The sequence below is a fragment of the Tauraco erythrolophus genome, chromosome 11 (genome assembly GCF_009769465.1).
Source record: "Tauraco erythrolophus isolate bTauEry1 chromosome 11, bTauEry1.pri, whole genome shotgun sequence".
NCBI classification, from domain to species: Eukaryota; Metazoa; Chordata; class Aves; order Musophagiformes; family Musophagidae; genus Tauraco; species Tauraco erythrolophus.
Window position 1 is genome coordinate 28,421,170 of NC_141475.1, and position 12,325 is coordinate 28,433,494.

The 12,325-nt window shown below is 44.3% G+C and overlaps 1 protein-coding gene across 2 annotated transcripts in view; it reads left to right on the forward strand.

Moving 5' to 3' along the window:
- VEPH1 (ventricular zone expressed PH domain containing 1) overlaps positions 1-12,325 on the forward strand; it is a 79,943-nt gene that overhangs the window by 37,357 nt on the left and 30,261 nt on the right. For both annotated transcript variants that reach the window (XM_086618450.1, XM_086618451.1), the window contains exons 7-8: positions 1,392-1,601; positions 2,882-3,276. In XM_086618450.1, coding sequence (XP_086474576.1) covers positions 1,392-1,601; positions 2,882-3,276 — 605 coding nt within the window. The remainder of the gene's footprint in view (positions 1-1,391; positions 1,602-2,881; positions 3,277-12,325) is intronic.

A 12,325-nucleotide genomic window follows, 5' to 3' on the forward strand; every position in this document is an offset into this window, starting at 1 on the left:
CAGCCAGAGGCTTTATGTGTATGTATGTCCGGAGCAGAGGTTTCCCTTAGCACTCAGTTCCCACAATGGGAGCAGTGTTGAGAGTTCTGTTGGAGTGACAGCTTTCTAATATATTAAATCTTGTCCCACATCTCCAGAAAGATTTGTTAGAAAAGGTCATACCAAGGTTCTTTATTACAGCAGAATATTTTTTTTTTTTTTCGGTGTTCTGCAGTGTTAATGTATTATGAGATCTTGCCTAAATTAAAAACAAAACAAGACAAAACTTGCCAACTCCCCTGAGAAATATCCTGAGCTGCCTTTATCAAAACAAATGAAAAAGTGCATTTTGTGATGCAGTATTCATGGTTGTTTTGGGGGGTTTTGTTTTTCTTGTTTGTTTCTTTTTTAAAAAAAAAAAACAAACCACACACTTTGTTTCCACAATTGGTAATTTGCAGTATTTGGGACTTTTTAATAGGCCTCCTGACTGTGAGCATGGCTTGTTGAGACTCTGCTGCTTTGCAAATGCTGTGTTAAAACTCTCATTTGTGACTTTCTGTACCCATATTTTACAGATTTAGCTATTTTAGATGTTTGCTCGCCGGAAAAAAACAAAACAAAACACAAAAGAAGAACAGACAAAGAAATTGTCAGAAGCAAAACAAGCTTGTTTTAGAGCTGTGGGTAGAGTATATTTGGCAGCTGATTTCTTTTTGCTCTTTAAGATTCACAGCTTCCCTTCTGTTTATTTTTAAGCTATCTTCGAATTTTGCATTAAAAGGTTACATATTCTAAGACCAGCTTAACGATCATATTTAAAATAAAAGAGCTTGTCCTGCACGTTCACTTTAGCTCTTCATTTTCTCTTCCCCTTTTGCTGAACTTCAGTCACATGGGTTAAAACTTTTCCTGAACTTGTTTCTGTCCATGTGCTGAGTTTTAAAAGGTATTTTTCTTACCCAGAGTACAGTAATTCGGTAGGAACTGCATGTACTTTTGTCAAACCTTTAAACCCACAGACTTCTATAAACTCTGCAATTAGCTCGACTTTTGGTTTATGAAAATAATGTAATAAGTCACTGTTTAGCAACCTTGTGAGGAGGATTTAAGTTTTTAAGTTCAGTTGAAAAACTTTTGCTATGGGACTGTCGGGGAGAGTTGGGTTTTGCTCACGCAGATACAGCACACGCAGTTTCTAATCCAGCGTCGTCAGAGGTGGTCAGTGTTTGTGATCCATCTGACAGAGACATTGATCTAGAAGATGTTTTCAAAAATGGTTGCTCAACCTCTAAGAGAATCTCTGCTGAAACATAATTATTTTGCCAGATACATAATACGTGAAAATGCAGCGTCAGCATCGCTATGAGCGCAGTGTGCCAGAGTCACATCTCTGCTTTCTGCTTCCTTAGGATGGAAACTGATACTGAAACAGAATCTCCTGTACCACTGGATGATTTAAAGTCTGTTATGGATGGAAACGAAGAAGATGAAAAGCTTCAAGTTAAAATACAGGCTTTTGAAGAGAAAATAAATGTCGACAACAGTACTCCTGGCTCAGTGCGGAGGTACAGTTTGGGCCAGGTTTCTAAAGAAGAAAGGAAAGATATGAGATTTAACAGGTATGGCTCTGTGAAATGTGTGAGTGCTTTTCATGAATATTGGTTTTGTAATAAAACTTTGTCCAAACATTGAGAATTTGGTCTGCTTGCATGATACCTATGGGCATCGTAAGTCTAATTTTAACCGAGTGTCATACCCATGAGTTCAAAGGCTGGATAAAATCTTTCTAAATTATTTCTTTAATCTCTTCTGCGCCTTGAAACAGCACAAGGGATAGGAAAATGTTTGCATACAGATATTACTAGAAAGGAAGATGCAGAGGTCTCTGTTGGGTATTATTGCTAACAATACATACCAAATGTATTGTTAGCAATAGTATCAAATCAAAATCAAATTTTGCCCACGTGCTGCGTGAGACGAGCACGGCTCTCCCGGGACCATGTCTGAGATCGGGGCTCAGGCAGGAACGTGCATCCACCATCTCCTTAGGCTTTCTCTTCCTGCTCCAGTATTCCCACGTAGACCCTGCCCTGCCCTACCATGACGGTTCCCTCTGCCGTGGGGAAGCCGGGATGTCTCCTCCTCTCCTGAAGCTCTGCCGGGCGCGCGGTCACTTGCGTGGTCACTGCTCCTCCCGGTCTCTGCGGACACGCGTCGCCTCGGCAAGCGTTCAGCCACTTCGCTCCTACCCTCCGTACTCTTGCAGAGGCTTGACTTCATCCTCAGTGTGTAGGTACTGGGAAGAACTGGAGGCTGCATCTTGGTTCAGGCTCAGGTTTGGTTCAGTTCGATGGCTGCTGGATGGCATTTTCGTGATGTGATCAATAAAGCATATGCTCCAGTGCTGGGATATTAGGAAAAAATTTTTTACCATGAGAGTTGTAGAACACTGGAACAGGTTGCCCAGAGAGGTGGTGGATGCTCCATCCCTGGAGACGTTCAAGGCCAGGTTGGACGAGGCCCTGAGCGACCTGATCTAGTTGGAGATATCCCTGTTCCTTGCAGGGGGGTTGGACTAGATGACCTTTGAAGGTCCCTTCCAGCCCTAACCATTCTATGATTCTATGATTCTTGCGGATAAAGAGTTGATTAGCTCTGTCCATGGCGTGCAGATGTTGTGATATATGGATATTATTTAGTTTCATTTGCTTATTAAAGCTGTGGCTCGAGTTTTGCCTTTGAAATGCATATCTATCAAAAGATACTTGCCTCTGGCTAAGCAAGCCCTGCGTTGGGCTCTCTGAACCGAACAGAGGTAACACGCAAGAGCATGTCCAGGTGATTTTTAGTGTCTTACCTCCATTCTAAAACATGTTTCCTTTCCTTAATCATCTTCCAGGTCCAAAAGCCTCGCTTTGCACGCAGTCCGCGTGAAGGGGGTGAGCTCGGAGAGCGGGCAGGACGAGGAGAACGGGGAGATAACTGCTGGCATCTCCTTCACCGAGATCATCATCAGCCAAGAAAACGACAAGTCGCCTTTCAGCGTTGATGCTGAAGCAATGCAACTGGGAAATGCTTTGGTTGCACACCAAAGCATCGATTACACACAATCAGCAGATTTGCCAGAAGCTACTAAAGAAAAGGTCCTCGAAGGAAGCGCAGAGGCAGTGAGGAGCCCCGTGGAATACCAGGACAAGCTCTACTTGCACTTGAAGGAAAACCTGGGTAAAGTGAAAGCTTATGTCATGGAGATGGGGAGGAAAATTCCTATCCCCGATCAGTGTGTTATTGAAGGTAAGAGGTCCGAGCCTTTCCCATTGCAAGAACTTCAACGCTACGCTGAAAGTCATCACGGGGTTTGCTCAGATGGGCAGCTGAGATCCTCTAGCACAGAGCTTATGGAATAGAATCATAGAATCATAGAATCGTTAGGGCTGGAAGGGACCTGCAAAGGTCATCTAGTCCAACCCCCCTGCAAGGAACAGGGATATCTCCAACTAGATCAGGTTGCTCAGGGCCTCATCCAACCGGGCCTTGAACGTCTCCAGGGATGGAGCATCCACCACCTCTCTGGGCAACCTGTTCCAGTGTTCTACAACTCTCATGGTAAAAAATTTTTTTCTAATATCCAATCTGAATCTACCTCCCTCTATTTTAAAACCATTACCATATAGCGATAGGCAGGAACATTAGTTTTATACAACAACGTCATTCACAAATTGCAGTGTCCTGAAATCTTCCAGGACCGTTGTTCTTTTCCTTCAGGGATATAGTGCAGCCCTCACCTATCCCAGGCTCCCACGAAGGTTAACGTGAGGATTGCCTTTTGGCTGTCACAGGCAACCAACCCCCTAGCTCTCTGGGGAAGAGCAGGACCTGTCACCCTGAGCTGAAGAGATGTGGCTGTTGGCTAGGGCTGGCAATGTTTCTGGGCACATCTGCCAGGCAGGCACGGGGAACATCACCCAGCTCCAGGCTGTACGTTACGGAGCTGTGTTAACAGTCGTGGAGCGTTGAGTGCAACAGGGTGCACGTGCCATGGGTTGGGCTTGGCCACGCGTGTCTGTGGGTGAGCAAGGACTAATACTTAAGCCTCCTCCTTGGTCTGCTGGGTTGGTCTAGAGCAGATCTGTGCCTCGTTCCTCATTATCATATATGATTAAATCAGTTGACTTGTAAGGTACACCAGGTCAGGACCCTCAGGTCAGCACATTCCCTTCCAGACACAAAGCTCCTTGAAGGTGTGACAGGATGAGACCTCCAGTGCTTTGGGTTGGGTCGGATCCTACCTTATCACTTCCCCGGGGTTGTTTAATGTTTTCGGCTTTCATCAAGAGTGGGTATTTGTTTTTTCCAAGTGTGAGAAAGCTGGTTTTGTGAGGCTGTGGGGGAGGTGGGCGATACACTGCAAGATGGGTCTTTGATACTCCTCTTTGAAGTAAATACTTCAGGTTGGGTCATGAGCCTTTTGCTTATGCTGAGCAGCAGTTGCTTCCTTTAATGGGAATTTGTGTGCATCTAACCATGAGCTGGTGGCTGTGAGCTATTTACAGCCCAGCCCTTCAATGGGCCACATTGATTCCAAAGAGTAGCTGACTCAATAAATTAAATGAATTTGCAGTCACTTAAAACATCGTCTTCTAATAGTACGTAACTTCAGGTCCATCAAATGTCAGCTTTTGTTGATAAAATATTTTTTGTTTACTTTTTCAGAGGCCAAGAAGTTAAAAAGCAGTTTCCACTCATAAAAGGGATGTAACTCTATATATTTTAAAAGCTTGTGTTTCTGAAGAGTTTCCTAAATATCTTAAATTCCAGATTTACTATTGGAAATAGTTCTTTTATGGAATTAATGATAAAACTTGGAAACATGAGAATGAACAATCTGGCTTTTGAAGTGCTGAATGCTATGACCTTGCATTAATCAAATACAATACGTTGAATATTTTTAAATGTATTGCTCAGTTTCCTTTCTGAAGTACCTATTATGATATGCTCTAAGCATGTGACTATTTCTAAATTCATTCAAACTATTGTAATTTCCTGAAAATCCTCAACTAGCATTCTTAGGAAACTCTCTGAGTAGGGACACATGTGCAGAACAGGAGATTTATGTGACTCATTCTGAATACATTGAAGAAATGCAGTCTGGCTCATTACGCAGGGGACAGCTTTGTTAATATTTTAGATATTACACAAACCACTCCATGAAAAACCTTGCTGTTATTGGAATTCTGTGATTCCTGCACGCTTTAAAGGCCCACTCAAATGTATCTTACTTTTCAAATAAGATGTTTAGGAAATAGTAAGAAAATATTAATAAACATAGTTGGGTAATTTTACGTTGGTTATGTAGGAGTTTGTTGAACTGGAAATTTAATACATTAAACAGGAAAAATATGAAAAGATAGGTACTTCAGAGCAATCTCCTGCGAAACAGAGTACTTGAAGGAAATAGTGGCAAAATGTGCTGCAAGAAAACAGTGCTGCAGTGTGCCAATAACAGAGAGAGCAAATGTCCCCACGTACCCCTCGTTAGTAATGCCTTCCTGGGCTTCCACAGCTCAGCAAAGCATTCGTGTCAGTCGTAAGAATTTCCAAGTAATGATGGGCCAAATTCAGTTCACTTCAACAGAAGGGACCTACAGGAAAGCTGGAGGAGGGTCTTTTTACAAGGGTGTGTAGTGATAAGACGTGGAGCAATGGCTTTACTCTGAAACAGTTCTGGGGATGCAATACCAAGAGCAGTAGGAATGAAAGGAAGAGGCTGCTGAAGGTTTTCCAAATGTAGAGTCGTTGCTTTGCGGAATGACAAAGGACATGCAGTTCAGTGCTGACAAAAAAGCAAACAGACAAAAGAATTATTAAGAAAAATAGATACCTTGTGATGACATCATTATGTCGTTGTCTGCAATAATTGGAGCCTGCATCTTGAAGGACAAAATAGACCCGTAGCTGGAGCACAAGGATAATCAGAGACCTCCATATGAAGAAGAAGGGACTCGGACTCCACAGTGTGGAAAAGAGACAGCTGGTAGAGATCTGCAGAACTGGCAATGACTGGGAAGATTACCTGGGGGTGGTGGCTCACTGTCTGTCCTAATACAGGTACTAGAGAACATGTAATGAAGTTGTCAGGAAGCAAATTCAAAATACACAAAATAGGCACCTCTTAACACGTAATTAGATGCACGTAATTAATTGCTACGGTACATTAAGTATGCTGAAAGGGTACCTGGTTTCAAAAGTGATTAGGTACATTAATGGATTAGAGCTGTTCAAGGGTTATCAAAATAATCCCACCCCTGACTCTGGAGATGCCGGAGCCACAGATGGAGGTACCAGGAGAGGAGGAGGGAAATTACTGCTTCACTCCTCGCTTACAGCTTTTACTCGCCCTTTGCGAGCTAATTCCAGGACAGGGTACTGGTGGGGCTTCCTGACTTGCATCAGAATTGCCATTCCAACATCCCTCGAAAGGACAAAACTTGAGAAAATTAGATTTCTTAGCCAAAGTAGGAGAAAACTGAAGGAGGACTTGATAACGATTTTCAGTTATGTGCAAGACAGTTAAGGGAACAGCCCATGGTGGACAAGGCAAGAAATAATGTAAATACCAATAAAAAAAAGATTCAGCTTAAACAGGAGAAAAAGCTCTCTAGCTTGCACTGGCAGAGGTGGTTGTGGAGGTTAAAAGCACGTGAAAAAAATATGAAAACTGCCTAGGCAAGGCTGCGAGGTGTGACAGATCTGCAGAAGGGTTGGTGCTCCCTAAAACATTTCTAGTTTTCCACGTACATCAACTGGATTAATACAGGATTTTATTTCTCCTGAAGCTCGCCAATGTCCCAGGCACTCCTGGCTCGGAGTGTGGGCAAGGGGGCAGATCTGATGACCACTCCAGGTCCCCCCCGTGTCTTTGATTGCGTCATCTGCTCTGTAACATTGTCCGTGGTTTGCAAATTTTTTTTCGGTGTTGATTCAGACATTTGCTGTGTAGGTATTAGCCCTCACAAAATATTTTTGCTTTACAGGGTGTGTTTTTTCAGTCTCCTTGTTGACTTATAAGCTCATTTGATTTATACTATATGTCAAAATTTATGTAATATTAACCCCAGTGTTTGATTTTACAGCTGTGAAGGGATACAGGCTAAGAATTGGAAGGGTGGATCCATGGTCAGTCTGTGACAGTTAATTTGAAGCTGCCTCCTATAAACATTGAAAAATTGACAGGTTCTCAACTCTCTTCTCTCCTTTAGTATTTGCTATTTTTGGTTACATGTGCTTCAGGCAGAGGAAAGTTGTGAATTGGGTGAAGATCCTACAGCAGAAGTAGGGTTAAGAGTGGGCTGTTGTCCAGAATGTCTTGGACAAAGAAAGTGGTCGAGTTGAGGGTGTTTTGAAGAGCAGACAAGCTACAGCAGCTTACCAGATACGTATGTGTACGTGCATAAGTGAATCTTTTGGAACTAACCCTGCAGTCAAGAGTGTGGATTTAAACTGGGGCAGCAAGAAGGCATCTGAAACCACAAAAATCCATTTATTTTAGCTTGTTTCAGTTTGGGGCTGATGGTTTGGTTCAGTTCCTGCTTGGTTTGAACCACTTTACCCAGATGCACATCTCTGCCATACCTTAAGCAATTTGAGGCATTCTTTTTTGTCATGTTCATCACTTTAATCCTCTTAATCCTGTGGATCTTTTCCTAAAATAAAATGAAATGCCACCATATTTGTCAGGCAGTTTAGCTTTCATGTGGCTAAGCAAAGTAGATTTCATCAGCCCATATTTTTCTAGATGGTCTGTGATCTTATATCTTATAGGTACCTTCAGGGTCTTGAGATAACAGTGCCCCAGACTTGTGCATCTGTGATTTCCTGAGTTTCACTATTGCTTTTCAGTGTAGACTGGGCAGGATTTCCACTGCCTCGGTGTGGCTGGGATCCCAGGGATGAAGAACAAGAGCCCGTGTTTGAGATCCCTATGTTGCATTTGCAGTTTCTCCACCTCTGAAGGGTCCTTCAGCCTTTCTGCTTTTGTGGGTCTCATGTACCCTTCTGGGGAGACAGGGCTGGCGATGGTTTGAGCAGGTTCCTTCAAGAGGCTTAGGTGAAAGATGACATTCCTGTTTTAGCCCCGATTACCCCTGCATGAAGCAGAGGGTTCTTGAGCAACTGGGAGGCTCCACCTGCTCTGGCCTCACTGGGTCTCACCTTGAACCCTGCGTGTTGGACAATTTTTGACTTACTCTTCTTGTTTCCCAGAAAACATAGGGGTGGTGGATCAAATCATGGCCATGTGTATCCTGCCTCTGGGAGCGGCTGGTGTCAGATGGTTCCCAGACACAAGCCTGCACGGCTGCTGGATTTGGTTATAACTTGAGGGCAGGTCCTTGTTTTCCACTCTCAGTCTTCTTGCTCTTTAGATAATTGGGATAAAAATGCCACCGTTAATGCCTACAGCTCAGAGCATTGAGTGTCAAGTGAGCTGTTGGAAAGAAAACGTTTGATAGTGGCTGTGTGTAGAGGATGCTGAAGGATTTGCACATCTCCAGCCTGCCTAGCCTCCTTTTCCGAAGGAGAGAGCCCAGGGAGATCTAGTGCATCATTCAATCTTGGTCGCTGAAGCCACATTCAAACTCCAATGCCATCCGATGAAAAATATTAAAACCATTTTGTAGTAGAAAGTCGCTCCTGGCTCCTCGATGCCCTACAGGAGGAAATCCAAACAGCAAATATTTAGTGGGATTAATGACAGAATGCTGAAAGAGGAGGAGGCGGCAGGGGAAACAGGTTGCAGTACGCTGGCCCTGAATCTGGTTGTTATTATGTTTTATGCTGTACTGAGAGATAATCGGTACCATATGATGGCGTAGATGGAAAAGCTCATTGCTCCCCTGCAGTGCTCACCCCTGCACCGGTCTGATAAATTCCAGCATTCCATAAGCCAAATGTTGATTTGGAACAGATGGACCTCTGCCCCTTCAGTGGGACCTCAAAGTTGCATAGGCTCAGATCCACTCTGCTGCTGCTGCTAGGCCAAAAAAAAAAAATATTAGTTGGCATTTTATGCTACAGGACTGGTGTTTCAAGTGCATCCCAAACGCAAGGGCTGGCAGTGAGAATGGAAGTGCTGACCCTCCAGGTATGCTGGGAGATTCCCGGTGGGGGGGTGTTACGTCCTGGGGGAAAAGTCAAACCAGAGGACTTTGACTTCTGAGCTTCTGGGTTGGACCAGGACGGACCTCCAGGTGACCCAGCTGTGCGGGCAGGGTAAGCCTGCAGCCCTGTGCCAGGCTGGGGGTGCTGGGCACAGGTGGCCGAGGGACATGGCTGGGACACGGAGGAGCCAGGCAGTGGCAGGAGTGGGACGTTTTCCCCAGACCTGCTCTCCTGCACACACCTTACCAGCTCTTTGCACTTCAGTCACCGACACAGGCGGTGGAAAGGTGAATGTGCTCTTGCTTCTGAAGATGGGGCACCATGGCAGAGGTATTTTCCTGTTGCACCTTCCCAGGTGACATCAGCTTTTGATTGCCCCGATGGCAAAGGGAAGGACGAGAGAGGGTTTCATGGAGTTAAACTGATCTGTGTGGTCTCAAACGTGGCTTTTGCCACTCGGATTTGGACGCGGTGTAGTGGCTGTCCAGACCCCGTCACAGTCATGCCTTCTCCATTAATTTTTGTGTAACTTACTGGAGGTGAAATCTGTTGCACTCAGTTATGGCATGCACGCAAAGCTAGTAGTGTTAAAAAAAACAGAAGTCAGCATTTCTTCAAGCTGATTGCTTTAAACATGACCCTTTTCTCCTATAAACGTATTTATTGTTTGCATACTTATTTGTAAGCCAAACTGAAGAGATCAGGAAAAGGAAACTGAGGAAGCTGAAAAAGGCTTAAATCCGAAATTTTTAAAGTTCTACATGTTTCTTATTCTCTGGTTTCATGTTTATGGGTGGGTTTGATTCTATTTGGGAAATTTATGAGTGTGCTTTTACTCTTATTAACAGATTTTATTTAATAGTAATGTAACAATGTAAAGCAAATAACGCATTAGTTGTTCCTGGAACCAGTGACTCGGTACCTACTTGCCTGTGTCCCTCCTGGTTTAGCCCAGCATGTTAAGCTGGAATAAACAACAATTAACAACTCTATTGACATTCTTCTGTTTATATTTTGTTCTTTTTCCCCAGGCACAACCACTTAGTAATGAACTTGAAAATTGCAACATAAATTCTCTTGTTTCCTGTAGGGGGGGAAAAAAAAAAAAAAAAGTGGTTGCTTATTCTCTTGCTAGAATTTTGAGACTTGCCAACAGATGTGATGAGAAATGTTTCTTGACTGGAGGAGTGTTTCCTTGGGATCTTAGATTCATAGATTTCTAGGTTGGAAAAGACTTCAGAGATCATCGAGTCCAACCGTCCCTAATCCCCATTAAACCATATCCCCAAGTAGATCATCCACCCTATTCTTAAACACATCCAGGGATGGGACTCAACCACCTCCCTGGGCAACCTATTCCAGTGGCTGACAACCCTTTCAGAGAAGAAAGGGTTGTCAGCCTTGATCAGTCTTGCCATCTGGGATGTTTGGTGACTGTGGGATTTTTTCGTGCCTTGCGTTGCCTTTCACATGTTTTTCATGGTTTAAAATCCTTTCCTTGTGCTACTTGGATTCTCCTTCTAATCCAAGCCAAGGCCAGGCTGAGGAAGGTGGAGGACTCGTCCTCCTTTATGGAGATGTGCCCAAGTGTCACCAGCTGGTGCTGCGGGCGATGCAGGAGAGCAGGAGGTGGGCACAGCTGGGTACGATGCCCAGGAGGAGCTGAGATGAGGAGCTGCTTGAGCGGAGGGTGGACAGAACTCTGAAATGCCTTGACTTAGGTTTGCTCTCAGGTGCTCAGCAACAGGGATAATTTATAGGAATTGGCTAGAAGCAGCACCCGTTCTGTCCGTTGGGTGCGTTACCCCAACGCTCGGCAGCAGAACGTGTTGCTTTGCAACTGGTGAGGTGAAGCAGAGCCGTGAACTTTTCTCTTTTCCTGAGTGAGCTGAGCTGGTGCTTCACCTATACAAACCTCTCAACGTACACAGACTCCTCACCTCGCAAACCGTAATTCTTCCCGAGAAGGTCGGAGCGTGGCTCAGCTGACAGCGACTCACGGGTGTCATATTGTCTTGTCCCCAAACTGTCCCTTTCCTCCTCCTGCAGCATCTTTTGTCATGTTGACACATACAAGGGGTTTTCTTGGTCCAAGCAAAATGATCATATCCATCACCTAGCTCCAAGAGCTAGCACTCTTGTTGTAAGACAAGTCTGTCTCTGGAGTTTTTTCTTTTTCTTTTTCCATAGTCAAAGCTTCTGTGAGCCCATGCAGTGTAGGAGTGCTATTAAGAGTCACAGATCTAGTGGTTGGAATAGTGTTTCCATAAATCCTAACTTAGGTCAGATGGGACAGGTTATTTAGTGAAATAGAAGTTGGCGTAAACACCCTGCTTCGGATTTGCTTTCCACATTTAGCAGCCACAGTAGTTTTTAAAGTACAAAACTGGTTCTAGAGTCTGTAAATGTGCCGCTTAAATGTGACCGATGTAACAGGCTTCCTGTCCTCAGGGAAATTAGTCAGGTTTTTTCCTTCATCTCTCCCTTACATACTTCTGACCAATTATTTTAAAGAGTTACAGATCCATCTTTGCCATAATTTGGACTTCATTGCTTTAAATCACATCAAAAGGACCTTGAGTCAACATCGGATTACCAGCGCTCGCCAAGACGCGCCGTGCGCTGGGGGAGCTGGTGCAGAGCAGGTCGGTTTTGTTGACAGGAGCCTCCCTTGTGTTGCATCTTACTGATATCCTGAAAGTTTCGTCGGGACTAAATTAATCCTTCCTCACCAGGTGAAGTCAGGGTGAGCGATGACGTGTTTCCACATGGGGAATTACATAGAGATTCAGGGAACTAAGTTGTCTCCACCTTCCTAGGCTGAGACTGGTTTCTTTCCACCTTCAAAGCTTTTTTGCTAACTCAAGCCTGCGAGTGATTTATTTTTGTTCTTCGTAGCAAAAAAAATGTTGTACTCTCCCCTTTCCTAGCTAAACCTGCAAGCTCCATCCCCGTTCACTCATCAGATTCCTCCTGGTCAGCTGCTGTGCGTTGCCAAGTGCAAATGCTGAGAGCTGTTTTCCCCAGATGTGACTGCCTTCGTGTCTCACAGCTGTGAACAGGTCTTGCTGTGTTGTGTTATCTCTGCTTCAACTCCTCGGAAAGCCGTTGGGAATACACGAGGTTGATGCTTGGTTCACACTATTTTGTATAACATCGCAATGATGGACTGGGAAAAGTATGC